The sequence below is a fragment of the Cajanus cajan genome, chromosome 2 (genome assembly GCF_000230855.2).
Source record: "Cajanus cajan strain Asha chromosome 2, NIPB_CcT2T_4, whole genome shotgun sequence".
Taxonomy (NCBI): domain Eukaryota; kingdom Viridiplantae; phylum Streptophyta; class Magnoliopsida; order Fabales; family Fabaceae; genus Cajanus; species Cajanus cajan.
In genome coordinates this window covers 2,440,004-2,463,488 of record NC_138518.1, presented here as the reverse complement: position 1 = coordinate 2,463,488, position 23,485 = coordinate 2,440,004, and the positions used below count along the sequence as shown (strand labels likewise).

Sequence of the window (23,485 nt, the reverse complement as noted above, 5' to 3'; positions counted from 1 at the left end):
ATTCATTCCTTTGTTTGTTTTCATGTCTTAACTACATGCGTTGCAACTAAGCCGTATTATTCTTAGATGATTGAAGTGTAAGTTAACAAACAAACTAGTTATGGATCCAATACTGAGTATTGTGTGCCCCAATGAGCATGAAAGAGAGTTCCATCAAATTAATTACAAACACCAAAGCAAGAGATAACTTCCTCTTTTCTTTTTTCTCTCTCTTTTTTTTTTTTTTAATTTTCAAGATATCTTTTTCTTACATGAATGTCACCTTGCTAATCATGTGCTTCTTTTGTTAGATTTCCTATTCAATATTAAGAAGAGGTTGATGCTTTTGTTAATGTGTGCTGTCATTTTAGGAATTTTCTTTTACAAGTTCTTCGAATCTGATTTTCATTCTTTTCATTATATTTTTGTCTTTGGGGTCAAAATAAGCACTGAAGTTGGTTTTTTAGTCAAATATCGTGAAAGTTACGCTACTTGTAACTATTACGAATCATGAGAGTGAATCCTTTTGGTGCATCATCATTTTGAATGAATTCGGTGCTATAATACCCGCGCATGCAGAATTAGAGGCTCCATTGCTTTTGCTGTTTACCTACTTCTCTAACCAAAATATAATAACCCAAAGCACGTAACGATTTATATCTTTTAATTAAATTCTACAAAGTTTTAAGGAAAAATTACATTAACTTCTTCTTACATTTATTTAAATGAGAAACATTTTTTTTAATTTTTAAAAATTACTTACTTCCCTTAAAATAACGTTATTAGTTAAAGTGAGAGAAGTCGGGAAAATAAAAGTTAATTCATAGTTTGTTAATATATCATTTGTTTCTTTATGAAAATTTTTATTGTTTTTTAAATTTAAAAATAATAATTTTTGGGTTCATTCTTTGATATTGTTCCTTGAAATTGGTATATTATTTAAATCACAACATATATAATATTTAAGATATAATTTAAGAATTAAAATTAAGTAAAAAAATTGAGTCTATTCAATTGTTAACACCTTATTAATAATTTATTCTTTCCTAATAATAAATAGTATTATCTTATATAAAGTGTTATACGTATGTTAATATTTACTTGAAAATTAGAAAGGGTGTGTGTCATTTAAAAAGATTTAATTAAAGATGAGTGCAATTTTTCGAAATTTTAAATATGATTGGGAGTGAAATATTCATTTAGTCACTATTTTTAAAAATAAATATTTCATATTAATATTATAATTGTATTAAAAAAAACATAAGATAACTGTGAATAATTTTAGTTATCTTAATATTAAGCTTATTTTCTTTCAATATGTGTATTTTATTATGTTAGTTAATAAAACAAAAATATTTTCCACGACTCTTTAAGATGATTATTATATGGTTGCCTAACTTTATATATCAAGTAAATACGAGGTTAATAAGTTAAATAACCATATCAAAAATATTAGTACAATTAAAAAAAATATATACCAATTGTGTTAAAGTTGATAATTAATTACATCAATCACTTAGTTATAAAATTGTTTAACCTCAGCTTTTTATTTAAGATACGTTAAACAATTGTAATTATTATAAAAATCATCAAAGTTGTGATTCAACGAAGGTATTCATGCACTATTTTTCTTTTGAATGTTTACCTTCAATACCTATAACTTGCATTCCTCGTCGAGTTTTTAAATCATAGACACGATTTTCATTACAAAAAAAAAAATCATTCATGATTGAACGTAAGTGTATGTCAAAGTTGTGATTGATCCATCTGGTGAGATGATAAGCATCATTAAAGCGTATTTATGAAAAGAATAATAAATAAGAAGCAACCGCAGAGACAGAAAATACAAAGTAAAAGTTCTCAGAAACTAAGAGAGGTTATGGATTAGTAAACAAAGAAAAAGATAAAGAGAGAAAAACTAAGAAATGAAGAACATCATCTTTCTTAAGATTCCCAAATGCCATTGCCAAATTTCTTTAGGAATCTAAGAGTTCCCTTTCTTTTCTTTAGGGGAAAAAAATTGTTAAAGAACTATCAAACCCGCGTTAGGTACAATATTTTCAGTTTAAGCTTTTGCTTAAAAATTGAATCAAAGATATTGTTTGATCAAGTTATAGTTAGTTAAAAAAAATTGCCACTTAATTAAAACAAAGCTAAATGAATTGATCTTGTGTGGCTTTAAGTAATGTTAGGTTATAAAATATAAATGTATAAAAAAAAAAAACAACTATCTAGATTCTATGCTAGTAAACTCCTAAGATTCCTAACCTAAAATAATTATCATTGCAAACCGTTACAAAATTAAACCACATGTCTACAAGGTGCTTGTTTTCTTCTAATTAAAAAAAATGTAAGAAGAGCAACTTTATTAAGTTCACCATTTGTGAAATTTTTACCCATCATTTTCATTTTAGCTTCATAATTTGATAATTGTGAAGTGGTCTAATCAAAATTTGATAGTAGTCTTTTGAAAAAAAGAATGATGTTAAAAGAATATTTTTAAATATAAAAATATTTTACATTTCTACTTTTAAAATTTAATTCTTATCAATAAAAATTAAACATTTTTACTTATCTCAAAATTAATTCCTTCATTGCAAAAAAAAAAATCAACTTGAATGAAACAAAGTTACTAAAGAGGTTGGTCTTCATATTTTGTATTCTTTTACACAGATTTGCCTAAGAATGAAGTAAACAATCCATAATTTAACTCAAAATCAACAAAAAGGTTAATGACTGATTTTAATCTTATATAAAAGCGTGTCTTATTTTTTTTTTTTCCTGGAGTATCCACCGTCAATAGAAGTAACTAATCTTCTCACTACGTTGAAGGCACCTCAAAAAGTGGGATATATATAAAAAAAATAAACAAAATTAAAATTCTGAAAATGGATGTAGCCCACGTTTATTTGGTACTTAACCAATCAGGCTACTAAATGGGCTTTTAAATAAAGTATTAAATGGGCTATCTTTAACAATCTTGTTATCGTCGGCTGAAGAAAAAAATAACAAACTCGTTAAAGTTGACAATATAAATTTATAAATTACAAAGTCATCATTAAGAATGGTAACAGGGCGGGTCAGGTACGGATTTTATAATATCATTTTTGTTCCCGTGACTCAAACTCATCCTCGTACCCGTATCCGTACTCATCGGGTATGTAATTCCGTCCCATCTCCGTTCCCGTCGGGTATCGGATATACTTGTACCAATATATATAATATTTTTAAATTATTTTTTTATTATATTATAATTATAATTAAATTGTTTCTTTATCTCATATTTTAATCAAGAGATTTCTTAATAATTAAACAACTATAAATTCCTCTAAAAAAATAACTATAAATATTTTACATTATTGTACTATCCGTACTGCGAAACCGAGCTCCGAGCTCGGCATCACAGCGCAAGATGACCTCAGGCACGCACTACGCGACGTCAGCTCGGCATTTAAGTAGATGATAATTGATCTCAGGGAATCTCGCTCCAGACGAGATCCATTATCTAATCTTATCATATCTCATCTCAAGCTCGGGGCCCAAAGCAACCCTAATTCACACTAAGGTACGTGCATTACTTATACGAGACTCATACTCATACAAACCCTAACTTTAGCATCGGAGTCTCTTTGGCAGGTACCGCCCACATCTTGGAACACCAACGTACCAGCGAAGGAGGCTCACCAATCTTACTCGGCAGATCATCTCTACAGCAGATTTCCGGTAATAACAATTATAATAAATAATTACACATAATAAAATATTAATTTTTTTTAACATAATTCAATCAGAGACGGGTACGGGTACAGGTACGGGACGGGTATGTATATACCCATACCCGTACCCAGTTTAACATATTGAATTTTACCCATACTCATATCCGTACCCGGTCAAATTAGGTATTTTCTGTCAAAATTAGGACGGGTTCAGATATTACCCCACGAATACAGATTTATTTGTCATCCCTAGTCATCCGTACTTAAATATAAGTTATTTTTGCAAGAAAAAGGCTATTCACGTACAATTAGTTGAACCACAAATAAGCTCTCATTCAATATAGCAGTTGATAACAGGCTGATGAAGATTTTCGCAAACCTATCACTTGGCAAGTGAACCAAGTTTCGAAGTAGTATTTAAAGATCGTCCTCAGGGATTTGCGTGTTTAGTAACTCTCGCTCAAATGATTTAAAAGAGAATGAGTTTAAAAATTCAATTGAGTGAAAACAGATTCAAACAACACAATAAGGAAAATGTAGTAAAGACAATGATTAAGAAACAAGGATTGGCTCAGATGCACTTGCTAACTCATAGATCTTCTTAGCATAAATGCAATTCTAATTTCATTATTTCCACGTTCATTAAATAATCCAACAAGATTCCTCAAGGTTGAATCCTAAAGTCATTAAGCTCAAAACATGATTCCTCAATGTTTTGAGTCTAACACTTCGCATTAAGAACAATAACTTGAACAATGTGACTAACCAAATCAAGTCTATTCCTAGAACAAGAGGTGATTAGGTGCAAGATTCAGTTCGGGTTTTCGAAAGCGTTTTCCAACTGGATTCAAAAGCCAAAAATCATACAACGGTTGATCAAGCCGATATAAGCGTTAAGCGAAGAATCATTACACAAATAATGAGATCAAAATGCATATATTTAAGAAGAAGAGGAGTTAGTAGTTACATCTAACCAATCCTTAAGAAGTTTAGCCACCCATGGCCATTACAGAATCAAAGAGTGAAAAGAAGAAATTACAAAGCAAAGGATGAAGAAATGGAGTTGATCTTCGTTCCCAAAGGATCCAGCTTCCAAGTCTCTGTTCTTCCTTCGTTCTTCCTTCTTCCCAAGCTTTTCCCCTGTTTTTCTCTGTTAAATTCGTGATCCCCGTATTCCTCGTTTTTCCCCTTTTATATTGGCTTCAAAACAAGGCCAAAAAGTAACTTTTATATCCACGGCTGCAGCTGCAGATCCACGGCTATAGCTGTGGAGAGTCCTTCAGGGTGAAGAAACCTCCAAGGCTGCAGCTGTGGTTTCACAGCTATAGCTGTGGCAACTCCTTCAAACTTAAGGAACCTCCAACGCTCAAGCGGTGAAGCCACAGCTATGGCTGTGGATCTCTGGAGTTGGTGTTGGGTCCTGGGTGCTTCCATGGTTTTAGCTGAGAGTCCATAGCTTTAGCTTCAACTCTCTGGAGCTTCAAGTTTGCATTTCAGATTTCCACAGCTCGAGCTCCAGATCCACAGCTATAGCTTCAAGTCTCTGGAACCAAAAATGAGCATTCCAGATTTCCACAGCTATAGCTGCAGAACCACAGCTATAGCTGCAAGTTTCTGACCTTCACAATTTCTCCCCAGATTTCCACAGCTCGAGCTCCAGATCCACAGCTATGGCTGTGGATCTCTGCCTTCCTAAAAAACCTGCAAAAAATAAGGAAATTCCTTAAGATTTTGCTACTACTCCTCTACTCTTTTAGTATAACTTGATTCTTTAAATAAAGGGGGTAAAATAACATATTTAATATCTACAATTACCAAAAAGAGTACCAAAAAGTTGAGTGCAAATCATGCATAAAAGACACTCAACAACTACCCCAACTTAATCTCTTGTTGGTCCCCAACAAGATACCAATCAAAAACCAAAAAGGTTACTTCCTACCATGAGATTTCTTCTATATCAACAATAGATAAACACTCAATCAATTCACCATCAAAAACCAATTTCTACTCACTGAGGTGCCCACAACAACAACCATGCCCAAACACAAAAATTGCAAGGCAAATCATAGCATGAACATTACAAACCAATATCTGAACATACTCTCTCAACAATGGCTCTCCAGGGTAAGTGTTTCTCTCAAGTCCATTCATCATTTCTATGAACATAAGCATTGATATCATCTCTTCAGTACTACTCTTTGAGAGAAATTAAGGATCACAAGGACTTTTTTGGAAAGTTGAGGGTTGACTGAGGCTTGGTTAACAAAGGAATGTGGTTTTTCAGATTAACAGGGTTTAAACTCAAGAGAGTAAAATGAACATGAACCAAACAGTCCACTTTGCTCACTCTAAATATTCAACTCCAACCAGATCTCTCAGCCCAAAATCTTCCTCTAATTACACACCCTCTTTCCTTAAGGTTCTTTGCCTAGATTTCAAGAGGTCCCTCTCTCTTTTAAGACTCTTTGTACAGGTGCTTGCTTATTTTGCTCTTGATTTGATTTGATTTTTTGATTTTTTGATTTTTTGATTTTTTTTTTTTTGTTTTTTTTTTTTTTTTTGTTTTTTCGTTTTTTTGTTTTTTGTTTTTTGTTTTTGTTTTTTTTTTTTTGAGATCAAAATAATGACAGAATGAAAATAACAAGCACACTTGAATGTGAACAGAGAAAAATGATGGAGGGGTGACTCTTCCCTTCAAGTTGCATTAACTTAATTTCACCACTTTCTCTCAATTTGACAATTCTTACCACTACCCCAACTTAATCCCCAATTCATTTTCATTTACTCTCAAGAATTTGGTCAGAGTGATGAGTTGGTATTTGGGAAAGGTTTAAGGTGATTTGAAGGTTAAGGCTCAACAGGTTTTAAATGATGAATTCAGTTATGGCTGGCTGTTTGGCTCTAGGCTTACAAAGATTTCAGTTATTTACAAGGGAATGCCTTGATCCTGTCCAAAACTTTCTCACAAGAACAATCATTCAAGATTCAACCAATGCAAACACATATATTATGATGATGGCTCTCAAAAGTGGAAATATATGATATATGCACTGTTTGGTCTCTCTCACTCACCAGCTTGGCTAAATGTTCAATTATTGATCTTTCATGCCATGCTAATCAAATAACTCACAATTTCATGATCAAACAAAGTTGGGTGAGTGCAACCTCAAAACAAGTCTCAAAACAACCATTTTAAGGTGAATCAAAAGATGTGTTTTCACTCTTGTTGATCTAAAAGCCATCTCATTTACTACCTTTCAAAAATGATTTTCAATTTTTCCAATTTTTTTTTTTTCACAATAAGTATATAAACTACCACATAGTTCAAACAATTAACAAAACAGAACCTAAAACAACTGGAATTTAAAATGACTGGAATTTAAAATGGCATAAAATTAAAGTGGAACTTCTCTTCCTCAAAACGAGGGTGACAGCGACCCTCCATTCTCTCCTTTTCATCATTGCTTGCTCATGCTCTTGCTCCCCACCATAAAGTTGTTCACCTTGATCTCCTTGATCTCCACCCCCTCCAGAAAATATAGGACTGTCCCCAGGCCACTTCAGATGGTGGTGGTGAGGTTGGTGCATCTGGGATTTTATGAGTGGCGTTAGAGCTTCCGCTTGAACCGCCACCTCTTGAACAACTATCTGAAAATTTTACAACCAATTCTTGCAACCAAGTTAGTCTACAAGTTGATCAAACACAACACAATTCTTCATGGGGCATAAGGAATGATCAATAAACATTCTAACATGTGAAACACTAAAGTTATTTCAAAGCCACCAATGAACAAGCAAATATTTCCTACTAGCTCCCATGATCAACCAACCACAATGATTTTACACTTTAAATAAAGAACACAAATTCACTCAAGCATTTAACCAAACACGTGGTGTACATGAGAAAGAAAAGCAAAATGCACGTGAATTCTTGCCATGCAAGGTTTACATTTCTTCACAAAAATGAAACATTTCAGTGATCACCTTTTTCAAAGCTTTCATTGTTTCAAATCAAATACTTTTCTCATTCAGGAAATTCTTCAAACACAAAATAGGCAGAAAATGAGAAGGATCATGCATGTGCAATATTGAAGAATCAAACACCCAAATTCAAGCATTGCATTCCACAAGTGAACTACATCACAACTGATGCCATCATCATGCTTTAAAGAACTCAAAAAGATAACAAAATCATGCTTAAGGTTCCAAAAAGTTGAAGTGAGCAAGCAAAGGTTTCATGCATTACACACGGAAGTTAGAAAGATGAAGATTGTACCTTGTAATGCTAATAAAAATGTATCCTTTCGTGTTTATGTGCAAAATGGATGATGAAGAACAAAGGATTTATGGAGATTATGAAGAGAAGAGATGAAACGTGAGGAGGTTAATGAGTTTCGTGAGTGGGAGAGGAAGAGAAACAAAGGAGTGGATAGAGGGGTTCAGTTTTAAAACTGACCCAAATGGTGGAGTTCCCTGGTCTTAAATTGGCGCCAGAAAATTGGCGCTAAGGCTGTGGTTTTGGCGCTTGAGCGCTGGGGATTGCATATGCTACCAGAGAGTTAGCGTCATGGCTGTGAGCTTGGCGCTCCAGCTGTGAAGTTTTTAAGCTCAAGGAATCCATAGAGGTGGCGTTATAGCGCTGGAATTGGGCGCTTGAGCGCTGGATAGTCAACATTCAACCAGAAAGTTGGCGCTAAGGCCGTGGAAACTGGCGCTCCAGCGCTGGGAATTTAAATCACATAAAAAGCTTGGCAGAGACTTGGCGCTTTAGCTGCAGATTGTGGCGCTTGAGCGTTGGAACTGGTTATACAATTTGATCAACCCGAGAATTGGCGCCTTAGCTGTAGAATTTGGCGCTGCAGCTGTGGAATTTTGAGATCAAGGGTGATCTCCAGAGACTTGGCGCTATGGCTGTGAAGCCTGGCGCTGTAGCTGTGGCATGTGAAAGTCTAAAAACCTTGGCAGAGAAGTGGCGCCATAGCTGCAGAAGCTGGCGCTTGAGCGGTGAGACTTAGAGTTTGAATTTCAACACTCGAAACCAGTTCACAATAATTTCTATCATTTTTCGAAGATAATTAGCATTGACCATGAACATACCACTCAAAAGAACACATCCTCAAGGGATTCACTTACTAAACACATATATAGAGCACCAACTTGGAAAACCAACCAATGATCAAATTTCTTATGACAACACAATACTCAAAGCTACCCAAGCAACTATAATTCACCCAAAGATAACATCTCACAGACCAAAGCTTTACAAAATAAGTATGCCGCCAACATGACCATGAAACTCAAAACATTACAAAGTATTATAACCACCAAGACATTCCATTACACATCACAAAACACATTCTACTGCACATTATAAAGCATCAAAATAATTTCCTACCTACTAACACAACAAGCACAAGACACGTAACCAATATGATCAACAGTTTTAACACATTACATAACATTCAAAACACCAATCAACATGCATTACTATTATAAAATTAAGCATATCTATGAACAAAACTCTTACTACACACTCATTCCACACAAAACTAATAAAAAACCAGAAATTAAACAGAACATGCTAATTTAATGTCTTTAGCTTGACAATTCCAGATTGCTCATGGCTACTTCAAATGTGTACTGGCAGTGAATCTCTCAATTTCACCACCCAAATAGTGCTTGAGCCTCTGACCATTAACTAGCCAAGTCCGTCCAGAGACGGGATCTTCAAGTTCAATTGCCCCATATGATTTGACAGATTTAATTAAGAAAGGACCTGACCACTTAGATTTGAGCTTCCCAGGGAAAAGTTTTAACCTAGAATTGAACAGTAATACTTGCTGGCCAGGTTGGAAGTTCCTATTTAGAATATTCTTGTCATGGCATATCTTGGCTTTGTGCTTGTAAGACTTAGAGGACTCATAAGCTTTCAATCTCCTTTCTTCCCATTCATGCAATTGAAGCTTTCTTTTCTCCCCTGCTGCTTTCAAATCATAATTTAAAGCCTTCAAAGCCCAAAATGCTTTATGTTCAAATTCCACTGGCAGATGACAAGCTTTACCAATGACCTTTTCCAATTCTTCGTTAGAGATAGGCAAAGCCTTCTCTAGTGGCGATGAGCTCTTGAAATCATTTTGAGTTTCCATGTGCACATCATCTAATACATCAATTCTAAAGCAATCTTTGTGACCTTTTGGAAACTTCGTTGTTTTAAATACATTGAAACTCACTTCCTCATCTTGGACCCTCACTTTCAACTTTCCTTCATCCATGTCAATGATAACTCGAGCTGTCTTCATAAAGGGTCTGCCCAATATCAATGGAACCTCTACATCCTCTTCTATATCCATGACTACGAAATCAACTGGAAACATGAACTTATCAACCTTCACTATCATATCTTCCACTATACCATATGGAATCTTGATGGATCTGTCTGCCAACTGCAAGGTCATTCTTGTAGGTCTTACTTCCACTTCTCCTATCTTCTTTAGCATGGATAAAGGCATCAAGTTAATACTGGCTCCAAGGTCTAAAAGTGCCTTACCCACTGACAGATTACCTATTGATACAGGGAGAGTGAAACTGCCTGGATCTCTGGACTTCTGAGGTAGAGACTTCTGTATAATGGCACTGCATCCTGCCTCAAGTTCCACAGTCTCTTCTTCAAGCATTCTCCTTTTCTTAGTTAACAATTCCTTCATGAACCTAGCATATGTGGGCATTTGCTCCATGGCTTCAGTGAAAGGAATATTAATCTGGAGCTTCTTTATGATATCCAGAAATCTCAAGAACTGTCTTTCTTTTTCTTTCTTGGAAGGAGCATGAGGGTAAGGTAAGTCTTTAATAGGAACAGTGGAAATGACTTCCTTGCCCTTCTTTTTATTCTTCTCCTTTTCAACTTCATTCTTCTCTTTTATTTTCTCACTATCTACACCCTCATTTTTATTGCTTTCTCCCTCATTCTTCTCAATCTCCTCCTCAACCGCCTTCAGTTTACTATTTTCTTTCTTTTCATTTTTCTCAGTTACCCCAACATCACTACCTACCACCTTCCCACTTCTTGTTGTTATGGCTTGGCAATACTCCTTAGGGTTGGTCTCGGTGTTGGCTGAAAATGGGCCTTTAGACATGTCAGCTAATTGTTTAGCTAGCTGACCCACCCGCACCTCCAAGTTCTTGATAGATGCCTCTGTATTCTTCTGGTTGTTCATAGACACCTGCATGAACTGGTTCAGAGTATCCTCCAACTTGCTGGTTCTTTCATGCATAGAAGGATAAGCAGGCTGGTGTTGTTGTTGTTGTTGTGGTGGTGGCCTATTGGATGGTCCAGCTTCATTCCTCCATCCATAACCTTGGTTGTTATTGTTGTTTCTCCAACCTTGATTCCCCTGCATATAATTGTTAGTATTATAATTACGGGAATTAAAATTACCTCCTTTCTGTTGGTTCCCCACATAGTTGACCTCTTCTTCATTTGGAATTTCTGAACAGTGACCATTGGGAAGATCTCCTCCACAAAAATCACATTTTAGGGAAGGGTTTGGTTGATTTGAAGAAGAAGCAATAGCATGAAGCTGTTGTGGAATCTTGGCCATCTGCTTAGTCAATACTTCAATCTGTTGGGACAGCAATTTATTCTGAGCAAGGATTGCATCATTAGTGCTAAGATCAAGAACTCCTCTTTTATGAGATTGGTGTCTCCCATGCTCTGCTTGGTGATCAGAAGATGCCAGAGATTCTATGATTTGAGTGGCTTCCTCTGGACTCACAGTCATCATAGTGCCACCAGCTGCAGCATCCAATAACATCTTCACCTCAGGCTTGATTCCATTCACAAAGAAATTGAGTTGAGCTATATCTTCAAACCCGTGGTTAGGACATTTCCTAAGCAATGACTTAAATCTTTCCCAGGCTTCACAAAATGGTTCATCCGCACCTTGCCTAAAAGTAGTAATTTCTGACTTGGCCTTAATATACTTGGATGATGGATAGAATCTGTTCACAAACTTGTTTTCCACATCACCCCAGCTTGTCAAACTCTGATTTGGGTGAGATTGTAACCAAACTTTAGCTTTTCCTGTTAAAGAGAAGGGAAACAACCTCAAATATACAGCTTCCTCATCGCCTTCAGGAATTCCCATAGTTCCACATAACTCATAGAAATTTGAAAGGTGTGAGTATGGGTCTTCATGATCAAGGCCAGCAAATTGTTGTGAGCTAACCAAGGTAAGGAAGGCAGGCTTCATCTCCATTGCCCTAGAAGTATTTGGAGCTGCAATACTAGAAAAATGCCTAGGACCATGTTGTTGTGCATAATCACCTAGGGTTCTTCTTGGCTGCCTACCTGGTCCACCTGTTCCCTCTTCAGCCATTTCTGTTTCGAAGTGTGGTTGATTTGATGAAGTAGAAGAACTCAGAAGATCTTGCTGTTGTTTTTGGATTCTCTCTAACTGTCTCAGTCTTCTTGTTCTATTGTTGTTCCTCCTTGCCGTTCTTTCAATTTCGGGATCAAAATGCAATTCTTCGGCTGGAGTTTTTCCTCGCATACACTTTTAAAGAAGTCTGCACAGCAAGGTAAGTCCACAAAACACAACAAGACAAATATCTATATATTATAAATATTCAAAAAATGAATTATCTACACAATTACAAAATCACAAGATTAAGAATTACTAAATAGCACCAAATCCCCGGCAACGGCGCCAGAAACTTGATGAAGATTTTCGCAAACCTATCACTTGGCAAGTGAACCAAGTTTCGAAGTAGTATTTAAAGATCGTCCTCAGGGATTTGCGTGTTTAGTAACTCTCGCTCAAATGATTTAAAAGAGAATGAGTTTAAAAATTCAATTGAGTGAAAACAGATTCAAACAACACAATAAGGCAAATGTAGTAAAGACAATGATTAAGAAACAAGGATTGGCTCAGATGCACTTGCTAACTCATAGATCTTCTTAGCATAAATGCAATTCTAATTTCATTATTTCCACGTTCATTAAATAATCCAACAAGATTCCTCAAGGTTGAATCCTAAAGTCATTAAGCTCAAAACATGATTCCTCAATGTTTTGAGTCTAACACTTCGCATTAAGAACAATAACTTGAACAATGTGACTAACCAAATCAAGTCTATTCCTAGAACAAGAGGTGATTAGGTGCAAGATTCAGTTCGGGTTTTCGAAAGCGTTTTCCAACTGGATTCAAAAGCCAAAAATCATACAACGGTTGATCAAGCCGATATAAGCGTTAAGCGAAGAATCATTACACAAATAATGAGATCAAAATGCATATATTTAAGAAGAAGAGGAGTTAGTAGTTACATCTAACCAATCCTTAAGAAGTTTAGCCACCCATGGCCATTACAGAATCAAAGAGTGAAAAGAAGAAATTACAAAGCAAAGGATGAAGAAATGGAGTTGATCTTCGTTCCCAAAGGATCCAGCTTCCAAGTCTCTGTTCTTCCTTCGTTCTTCCTTCTTCCCAAGCTTTTCCCCTGTTTTTCTCTGTTAAATTCGTGATCCCCGTATTCCTCGTTTTCCCCTTTTATATTGGCTTCAAAACAAGGCCAAAAAGTAACTTTTATATCCACGGCTGCAGCTGCAGATCCACGGCTATAGCTGTGGAGAGTCCTTCAGGGTGAAGAAACCTCCAAGGCTGCAACTGTGGTTTCACAGCTATAGCTGTGGCAACTCCTTCAAACTTAAGGAACCTCCAACGCTCAAGCGGTGAAGCCACAGCTATGGCTGTGGATCTCTGGAGTTGGTGTTGGGTCCTGGGTGCTTCCATGGTTTTAGCTGAGAGTCCACAGCTTTAGCTTCAACTCTCTGGAGCTTCAAGTTTGCATTTCAGATTTCCACAGCTCGAGCTCTAGATCCACAGCTATAGCTTCAAGTCTCTGGAACCAAAAATGAGCATTCCAGATTTCCACAGCTATAGCTGCAAAACCACAGCTATAGCTGCAAGTTTCTGACCTTCACAATTTCTCCCCAGATTTCCACAGCTCGAGCTCCAGATCCACAGCTATGGCTGTGGATCTCTGCCTTCCTAAAAAACCTGCAAAAAATAAGGAAATTCCTTAAGATTTTGCTACTACTCCTCTACTCTTTTAGTATAACTTGATTCTTTAAATAAAGGGGGTAAAATAACATATTTAATATCTACAATTACCAAAAAGAGTACCAAAAAGTTGAGTGCAAATCATGCATAAAAGACACTCAACACAGGCTTAAAAATAAAATAAAACTTGTTTCATACTCCCTCATTCTACATTGATTTTAATGAAATATTAGAATTTCTATTCAATTTCTCTCCCCTAATAAACATTATTGTCTTCATATGTCTCTGATTTTAATACTTCAGCGAGTTCCTTAACTTTATTGATTTTTTTTAAATAAGTCATTAGTGTGTGTTTAATACATCAGCAGGTTCTTAAACTTTTTTGATATTTTATTAAAAATTTCTAAATTATAAAATTTGTAATTAAAGACTGTGTTTAAACAATAAAAAATTGTAATCGAGTTCTTAATCTTTTTAAAATTTTATAATTAAGTCAACAGTTACACCAATTAAATTTGAATTCTATAAAAAGTGATTGAGGGTATAATTTCACTAATTTTGATTTACTTTTTTAATGAATAATTTAAAATATCATTACACTTCTATTTTTTTTTCATTCTTCCTCTTTTCTCTTTTAATTTTCTTCCACGAATCAAACTTAACATTAGATTTATGTAACCAAAAGAGAGAAATAATTAACTGTAGGTTCGAGAGCAATCAGCAATGTTTACATATCCTCTACACATGAGCTGCACCCGAATAATTAACCACTGCATTTTTTAACGTCAGCGTTCACCTATTTCGACGTAATTTAGATGACGTAAAAGACTTTTTTACACTAGTATCAACTAATAAATAGAGAAATTGGGACATTAACAGTTGGATGTAGTAAAATTTGTCCCTTTAGAATTTGAAATATTAAGACATGAGTATATAACTCTTAAAACTGTTCACTCTTTCATATACCAAGTGATTTCCTTTAAATAGTATTTTGCTTTCATATCTCAAACAGATGGTCCCATATCTTCTTTCCTTCGAATCCATTTTCATAAAAATAAAGTGGTATTCTTCTGTTGTAAAATAGTATTTTAAGACTATTAATTCTTTTTTTTTTCCCTCTTTTTTACCTTAATATATCATCAATCAAATACAGACAAAACAAGGATGCTACTTCTGCATCAAATTATTACAGCATAATTCAGATAATAACAATATACAGGACTTGATATTACCACATACGTGTATATATATATATATATTTATAGTTTTGGTTCTTATTGTTTAGAATGTCTAAATATCATTAGAAGAATAAATTAATTTTTTATAAAAATATTTTACTAATATTTCAAATATTTAGATTTAATTTGTTTTTGGTTATTTTAGGATTTTTTTTCTTATTTTTAGAATAGAATAATATCAATATTTGATTTTATATAACAAATTTTCTTTATAAATAAAGATTCATGAATAAAATTAGATCATATAAAAATAATTTTTATAAAATATTCCTTCAAACAAATATTATAAAATAACTTCATTATTGGTATCAAAGCCGCAAGATTGGATGCGGTAATGATTCTCATAACTCATAACATATAATGTGATATATAAAGACAGATTCTGCTATGATAGGTTAGGCCCTTTATTTGAGGGGAAAATTGTTGGGATACAAACAAGTCTCACATCGATAAAATAAGAGAAAAAATAACAACTTATAAAACATACTTATATTCCAATGATAGTGTAGTCTTTTGAGTGATAACCAAAAACAAAATCGTGAGGACTTAGATCTAAAGTGGATAATATCTCATCATTATAAAATTGTGTGTGAAATAATAACCTTATAAAAAAATAACCTCATAAAATATTTTCATCACATGTATTTTCTTTTAAATGATCTTTATTATTATTTAGTGGTGTCGTGACTTGTATTCAGATATCATCATATCATTAATCACTTTGAAATAATGACGTGACATGTCCTCATTTTATCTATAAATGCATGTCATATTTGTATTAGATAGAATAATAAGAATTATTTTAAAACTTTTAAGATTTATAAAAACTAAAATGAACAAAAATATCTTGCAGAAACTAAAGCCAAAATTTGTGATATTTGAAGATACACTATCAAACTATATATCAAAGATATTAATCCATTGGGTTTTCTTCTTTTCATTCAAAAGACTCGTTACATTATCTGTTGGAAATCTTGAACATGATCTACATTTCAGATTCATGCTAGAACAAGACGACAAGATAGAGCTTGGTAGACATTTTGGGAACTAGTCCCTACAGACACAGCTTATTTATGTACCAAGAAAAATACAAAAACGAAAGGTGAATACGACAGGTCGGCATGCAGCACTTGTCAAGAAGCTTGGAGGGTGTCACTGTACAAAATGCCACCATATTTATCATGTGTAAGGTTGACCTACCATACAATATCACTAGTTACAAAACTAAACTAGATATAATATTATAACTCTAGCCAAAACTCGTTCATACATGATAGATCATTCCCACCTCTAAGGTGGATGCATGTGGTATACTCAAAGCATATGTTGGCCCTCTAGAGTTTCTCCTTAAGAAATCATACCCATAATTGATAACAACTTGTTTTATCCAACTTGATCCACTTTTTGCTCTAACATAAGAGTGACTCAATATGAATGCCATTCCAGCCTCTTTTGCTTCCATTAGCTCAAGCAGCTCCTCCCTTGCATCCAGATCAATTTGTGGACTATCTGGCACAACAAACCTCACTCTTTTTCTCACTTTCTCAGGAGACTTAACCTCTATCAATTCTGAAGAAGGGCCTTCCATTTGAGAATCTTCTTGTTCATAATCCTCAGAAGACATCCTTATTACACCCTCTATGTTTGATGCTAAAGTTCCAACAACTGTCATCTTTGTATCTTCTTCAAAACCTCCCCCAAGTCCTAAGCCATATTCTGAGGTGTCTGATCTGATGAATTCAGCTATGCTGCATACAAGATCCTTCTCAAACTCCATGTCATCCTTGTGAATGTCTCTGTAGCCATACCGTGCTATGCACCTGTAGAGCCTATACTCCTTTGGGCCTACTCTCCCCACCAAGAACCTCTCTTGAGGTCTAACATGTGGCACTTGGACAGATTTGATGCAAAGGAAGATAACAACTTGGTGGAAGGCAGGGAGATTGGTGACAAAGTGTGAGAAAATAGCTGGAATCCCAGATACTAGTTCTGTGTGTATTAGGCCAATTCCCTTGACTCTGACAATTCCTAGAGAGGGGCCTAAACTGAGGAGCCAGTTGATTGGAACCTTGTTTTGAACATCAAACTCATACTTCTTTATTGTGCCATAGTGCCACACATACATGGCAATGAGGAAGATGAGGGAGAGGGCAATGGGGACCCAAGCCCCCTCAAGGAACTTGATGAGGGATGCAGAGAAATAGAGTGCTTCAATAGAGCCAAAGAACAATATGAAGCATACTGCTAGCAAAATGCTTTTGTGCCAACACAAGACCATAACTAGAGACATTAAGCAAGTGGTCACCAGCATGACAGTTATGACAGCCAAACCTGTTAAAGCAAAGAAAACAAAAACTTGTTTAAAAATAGTTTGATTTCTATGCATTGTGAATATAAAAATGTTTACGTTGTCAATCAATCTGAAATCATGGTTAGTATGACTTTTAAAACAAATATTATAAAAGTCAACAAACTTACATACATGACAGTTTCTGATTGAATGACATCCTTTACACTGTGAGAGCATACATTAAAAATATTTCAAATTTAATCATGATCATTTAAAAATACTTCAATCATGATCAAATTTAAGTTATCATATTCATAGGGATCATGAGATTATTTCTTGCAGATAGAGTACCTGCTGCATTTCCCATGCGTTTTGTATCTCTAAATCCAACTGTAATAGCCAGGCAAAGTAGCATCAAACTCCAGTTGATTTCAGGAATGTAAATCTGGCCATGCATCTTAGATGACGTGTGAATGATTTTGACTTTGGGGAAACATCCCAAAGCAGAACATTGTTTGATTATTGAGAAAGTCCCTGTGATGACAGCTTGACTTCCAACCACAGCTTGAAGTATGGCTATTGCAAGAACTGGCCATCTAAGTTTTACTGAGAAGAAGGAAAAACGAAAGTAAGCCGGAAGAAAAGTAAACACCAATCTTTCTTTGAACATGTGCTTATATAGAAGATCACAAAGATCTTACCAGGTACAGATACGTAGAACCCAATTCGATAGTCACTTTCAAGGGAATGATGTCTAGAAAGATATGCAGCTTGTCCCATATATGCTAGGATTAAAGAAGGGTATACCAAAAAGGTGAATGCAATCTGCAGGTAAATGACTTTTAGTTAAAACTTAAAACTGTTAATTATCATATCAACCCTTGGCTTCCAATCAAGTAATCATCGACCAAAGCATTATATCCATGAATTCTGCATATAATATGCATTAATAGTATGAAATCAACAGTTTTTAAAATCAGTAGAAAGGTTACCATAAGGTTCAAGCATGTTAACTAAGTTTTTAATCCCTAAACTTTTCTGAAATTTGGTTTTTAGTCCCAAAACAAAAGTTTTTAATCTTTGAACAAAAGTTTGACTTGTCAAGGTCCCTAAACTTTTAAAAATATGACTTTTAGTCCCTGAGCAAAAGTTTGAAACACATTATTTTCATCTATTTAATGAGATTTTAGGAACTACAAACCGAGTTTTTAGAAAGTTTAGAAACCTTCACCGGTCAATCTTTTGTTTACGAACTAAAAACTTTAACTAAAAAAATTAAGAGACCTTGAACAATCAAATTTTTGTTTAGGAACTAAAAACTAAATTTCAAAAAAGTTTAAGGACTAAAATCATAATTAATCGGATAAAATCTCTTATTGTTTCAAACCTTGTCTCATGTAGCATTTAACTTTTGACCTTAAAGAAGTTGGTTCTGCCAGACTCAGTAAGCCAAAATTTTCTTAATAAATGTATAATTACGTGTTATAAAACCTCAGCTCTTGTACATTTCGGCAAATGAAAAGTATAGTTTCATTTTGGAGAGGGTGCAATCAACTTCAAGAAGTAAAAAGTTCTGGTCATAGTTATATAAATAAAATTTAGCTAATAATAAAGTAAAACTGTACAAGTAAATATTATTAACATAATGGTGCTGACATGTATGTCTTCAGTAATGAATACATCATTCGTGTACCTTAATTGACAATTGTGAAAAGTGTCCTAAATCAGCATACATGGCTTCTGAACCTGGAGTACAAAGATGATAATATCAAAGATAAAGCATATGTCAAGCACAAAGCAGTTTAGTACAAAATTTGCCACAATTGCTCCATACCTGTTATACACAGTAGAATCCCTCCCAAGGACATCCATCCTCCCTTTTGGGTCTTCTTCAGAAATTTGAACATGTAATAAGGAGAGAGAGCTTGATAAACATGTGGATTCCAATGGAAGATGTTATAAACACCGATAGCACTGATGCATAGAAGCCAGGTCATGACAACAGGTGCAAAAAGACACCCTACACGGTGAGTGCCATAATGTTGAAGGGCAAACAAAAATATCAGTATTACACAAGCCACTGGAACCTCCACATCTGCATAACCATTAACCAATAATTAGCTCCAATTTAATAGTAGGAGTAAAAGGCAAATACAACGCATGGAATTTATCTAGTTTTAGTGTTTGTTGAAGAACAAATACCATAGTATAGAAGAACACTAGAACCTACGAGTTCGGCCTAATGACTGGGTTGGAATAGTTTGTATCAGTCTCTTGGTTCAAACCTTAATATTGTCATTGTTTATAAAAATATAGGATTTAATGGTGATACACTATCAATGTAAAATAATTTTACACAGTTAATCAATCGGAAATCACTATTAGTATGACTTATACGATACTTGTCAACAAATTGTGTAAAACAATTGTATGCAGTTGGTGCATAGACTTTTTGCTCAAAAAAGAAAATAAAAAGTGGAACACTATCCATTAAATTACAATTAGTGTTTGATTGCTTGGAGCAGAGACTGATAGTTATATCAAAAGCATACTAATTAACTTGCAAGTGGTAATTTTCCTGGTAAATAAATCATCAAGTGGAAATATCAGAACATATTAGAGGAGCCAAGTGTTACCATTACCCTCTAGAAAAATGACTACTAGTAAGAGCTAGAAACCAAAACAAACAATTGACGACAATTACGGAGCACAAAGTAAATTCAGTAATTAAGGTGCATAAAAGATATTTGTTATTAAAGTGGTTATTAACAGTGGTTCAAATGATTTTCTGTTGAAGACAAGAATAATGATACAGATGTCAAATTATTTAGGGCAAAAGTTAGGTCAATATCAAAAGTATGATTAGGGTGACTTCATTCTAGTATTTTAACAGCTCAATTCTTTGAAGTTGACAGAATTAGGACTAAATTTAATTGAGGCACCATCGATAATGAATATTTATATGAACAATAGTGGAATTCCAGACACTGTTCATGACCAGTCTAATAGTGGCCATACCTAATTTTGTATCCAATCAGATTCAATCAGTTGACTGCTCTTGATTGATCCACAGAGATTTATTGAATTCTCATCCAAACAATAATGCCTTATATCATAACCTCTTGAAAGTCTAACTTTACAAGGGAACTATTTTTTTATAGTTAAAACTTCTGACTAGTGGGGTTAGGCTTTATATCTTAACCACGCTTTTCATGTGTACTTTTTTTATTCTAATCAATTACGTATTCAAATACAAGTTTTACCACGACAGTGACTTGGATTTAATCAAAGAAAAGAAATTTCCCCTGATTTGTATTTATGAGAACCTACAATTGTGCATGCACTTGTCTTTTGGTTCTCCCTTTTTGTCCACTAACTGGAAGTCCTGTGATGATTCAACTAAGATTTTATTCACGCATTAAACAAAGCTATTGTGATGCCCAACTATAATACTTCCACTATTAATTAATATCTTTACAGCATATATGCCATTGAGGGGGCAAAAATCCTATCAACCCAAGGGAATGCAGAGCCAGCTAGGACAACTTCAGTGGTATCACATATTAGAAAATAGTACACAAAACGATAATTATTCTAAATTTCTAAATTATTGTAGGAATATATTCCCTAGATCGAATTGTTCAAGATACCAAAGGATTTGAAACCTACTCAACAAAGCTGAATTCTGGGGAACAAATTCAAAACATTTTATCATAGTCTTATCTGCAACTGTAAGCTAGATATATAGTATCTGCAATAAAAATTTTGATGACTGAATGAATAAAGAATCTTATTGTTTATCTTAAAAAAATAAGAATAAGAAAAAGGAAGACTTTCTCCATGTTGAATCCAATTATCCAAAAGACATTGCTTAGCTGAAAATAACCATCATGGTAGTTAAAGTCTAACCACCCTTAAAACACAAATTAGATTACGGGTACTGCATTAAAAGTTGAGAAACTCTATGACAAGCTAGGAAATTTAAGGAGTTTTGTTACTGTTATCGACAAACTCTTTCTCTCTCTCTCACTCTTGGTGTATTCAAACTCATTCAATTATTGGCCATTTGGCCCCAAAAACAACTGTATTAAAAGTCTTAGATTTATGTGGGTACACCATAACAACTCTCTTAAATGTTTATGGGGAAGAAAAAAGAAGAGAAATAAATTTGAGAACAAAACTAATTGTTTGTGTTTAGAAACAAACTTACATCTGTGCTGCTCTTTAGACATGGAAAGCTCCAAACCTGACACAGCAGAAAAAACTGCACAATGACCAAAAACCACACAAAAGTGAGTTAGTTACCAAGACTTGATATATGTTCACTGCTGGTGTGCTTGCAACCAAGGTTTTAAAAACCGGTCCACAGCTGCGATTTTCGATGCAACATCAAGGTTTTTGATTTTCTGGGATCACAATTAAAGTTGCATCGGTGCATTTGTCTGCAATTTCCCATAATAATTAAAGTTGCATTAGTTGCATTTGTCTGCAATTTCTCATAATGATAAAAATTGCAACAGAATTGCAGCGACCGCAATTTAAAACCTTGATTAGAATCAAAATCACCGAATAGTATCATCCAAATACCAGAAATTGCTGGTGTGAGGACACCATCTCCAATAACCATGCAAGTCCCAATCAAGGCCAGAACAAGCAGCACCCTTTGCAGCACTCTGTGTTTCTCCAACAAGGTCTTCAACCCCAACCCAACATTTTTCTTATCAATTGGAACAGTCCCATTGTCTATGGTGTACTCAGTCAAGTCCTCATCCGCAAGCTGAGTGTTAGGCAACAAGCTCACACGAGCGTGGCGGCACAGCAAGGAGTATAGAGCAAAGGTCCCTCCCTCACCATTGTCATCAGCTCTCAGCACAATGAACACATACTTGAGCAGTGGAATCAGTGTGAGTGTCCAAAACACAAAAGACAACACCCCATAGATTTCTTCATTGGTGTCAGAATGCTGAATATCCTCCGCAAAAGTGCTTTTGTAAACATAAAGTGGTGAAGTGCTCAAGTCTCCATACACAACCCCCAAGCTTTGATAAGCCAAAGTCAACACTGTCTTCCATGATTCTTCCTGCAATCACATAATCACCATGGCCCATATGGTGATTGATAATCATAAAGCAAAGATTGTGAGAGTAGCTCCAAGTACCACATGAAACACGCACACACCACGCAGATATACAAGGTCTTAGTCTTACCTTGATTGTGTTCTTGTGGATCACAGACTCAAGATCCATGATGGGGTTGAACTATTCTGAGAACTACACAGCAACCATGTTTATTTCTTCAGCTAGATAAAGAAGGCCCTCATGAATTAACAAGTGGTCAATGAAAAAACAAAAAGAAAAAGGAAAAATTGAGTTTCAAGAGACAAAAAGTGGCTTTGGTAATGGTACAGTGGAAGCCTTGCTACTTTTTCTTCTCCCACCACCACCCTCTTTTTGTTGGTATTTTAATAAGAAATAATATTTGTAAAAAGGGTGTGTGTGGTGGCTCAAATGAAGAGGGACAAATGCAGACAAAAGAAGAACAAACACGAAACACAAGCAACAAAAGAGTTTGGAGAATGGTGCTATGACGAGGAAGGGTTGTTGTTGTTGTTGGAGTGAAAGAAAGACTAGTTCAGAAAACTAGATTAGAATAATGAGTGGGTGGAGGAGTGTGCGTTTTTACGTGTAAGCAAAAAAAAAAAAGAGAGAGAGAGAGAGAGTAAGAGAAGGAAGGTGTTTGTTTGCTTTGTTTGTTGTGTATTGTAGTGTAGTGATGACTGATGAGGGTGAGTTTTTGGTTCTGATGTGTTTTACTTCCTTTATTTTTAATCTTGTGTTGGTTATTATACTGTAGTTGAGATTCTATGTAGGAGAATATTTTGGTGATATGAATGAAATAAGAACTGAACAACTGTTACTATTCTCAGAGAAAGATGATATCATCTTTGTTTGAAAGAGAGAGATTCCTTGCAAAAGCAAAAGGGAGCAGTGGCATTAACAATCTCCAACAACATGCAGTAAATGTGTGACCGATTACAACTTTGTACCAAGGATAGTCTATAACTCACTGTTTCATAATTTAATATCATTTAATATGGCTTATCGTTTACTCTTTCTTTTCTTTTTTTCTTCTTCTTCTTTTTATAATTATATTATTAGTATTAAATATTCATATAATTATATAATTGGTGTGAAGTATTTCATC

The 23,485-nt window shown here is 34.7% G+C and overlaps 2 protein-coding genes across 2 annotated transcripts; both read right to left on the bottom strand.

Annotated features, from left to right (window-relative positions):
- Window positions 1-9,319: 9,319 nt before the first annotated feature.
- On the bottom strand, window positions 9,320-12,244 carry LOC145954073 (uncharacterized). The gene is made up of 2 exons (XM_083067750.1): window positions 11,162-12,244; window positions 9,320-10,915 (listed from the first exon to the last, which is right to left on the bottom strand). The coding sequence occupies exons 1-2, from the start codon at window positions 12,242-12,244 to the stop codon at window positions 9,320-9,322; spliced, it is 2,679 nt and encodes an 892-aa protein (XP_082923876.1).
- Window positions 12,245-15,893: 3,649 nt separating this feature from the next.
- On the bottom strand, window positions 15,894-23,168 carry LOC109812558 (potassium transporter 8). The gene is made up of 8 exons (XM_020376548.3): window positions 22,489-23,168; window positions 21,869-22,361; window positions 21,492-21,545; window positions 19,116-19,376; window positions 18,975-19,027; window positions 17,983-18,106; window positions 17,633-17,887; window positions 15,894-17,322 (listed from the first exon to the last, which is right to left on the bottom strand). The coding sequence occupies exons 1-8, from the start codon at window positions 22,525-22,527 to the stop codon at window positions 16,256-16,258; spliced, it is 2,346 nt and encodes a 781-aa protein (XP_020232137.1). The 5' UTR covers window positions 22,528-23,168; the 3' UTR covers window positions 15,894-16,255.
- Window positions 23,169-23,485: the final 317 nt, after the last annotated feature.

What these genes read in the sequence shown, in the direction of transcription:
- LOC145954073 (XM_083067750.1), bottom strand. Translation starts at nt 12,244, where the DNA reads ATGCGAGGAAAAACTCCAGCCGAAGAATTGCATTTTGATCCCGAAATT. An exon ending in AAATTCCAAATGAAGAAGAG is followed by an intron (nt 10,916 to 11,161) that starts GTCAACTATGTG and finishes CAGTTCATGCAG; the next exon opens with GTGTCTATGAACAACCAGAA.
- LOC109812558 (XM_020376548.3), bottom strand. Translation starts at nt 22,527, where the DNA reads ATGGATCTTGAGTCTGTGATCCACAAGAACACAATCAAG. An exon ending in TCCACAAGAACACAATCAAG is followed by an intron (nt 22,362 to 22,488) that starts GTAAGACTAAGA and finishes ATGTGATTGCAG; the next exon opens with GAAGAATCATGGAAGACAGT. An exon ending in GTTCTACGTATCTGTACCTG is followed by an intron (nt 17,888 to 17,982) that starts GTAAGATCTTTG and finishes CCTTCTTCTCAG; the next exon opens with TAAAACTTAGATGGCCAGTT.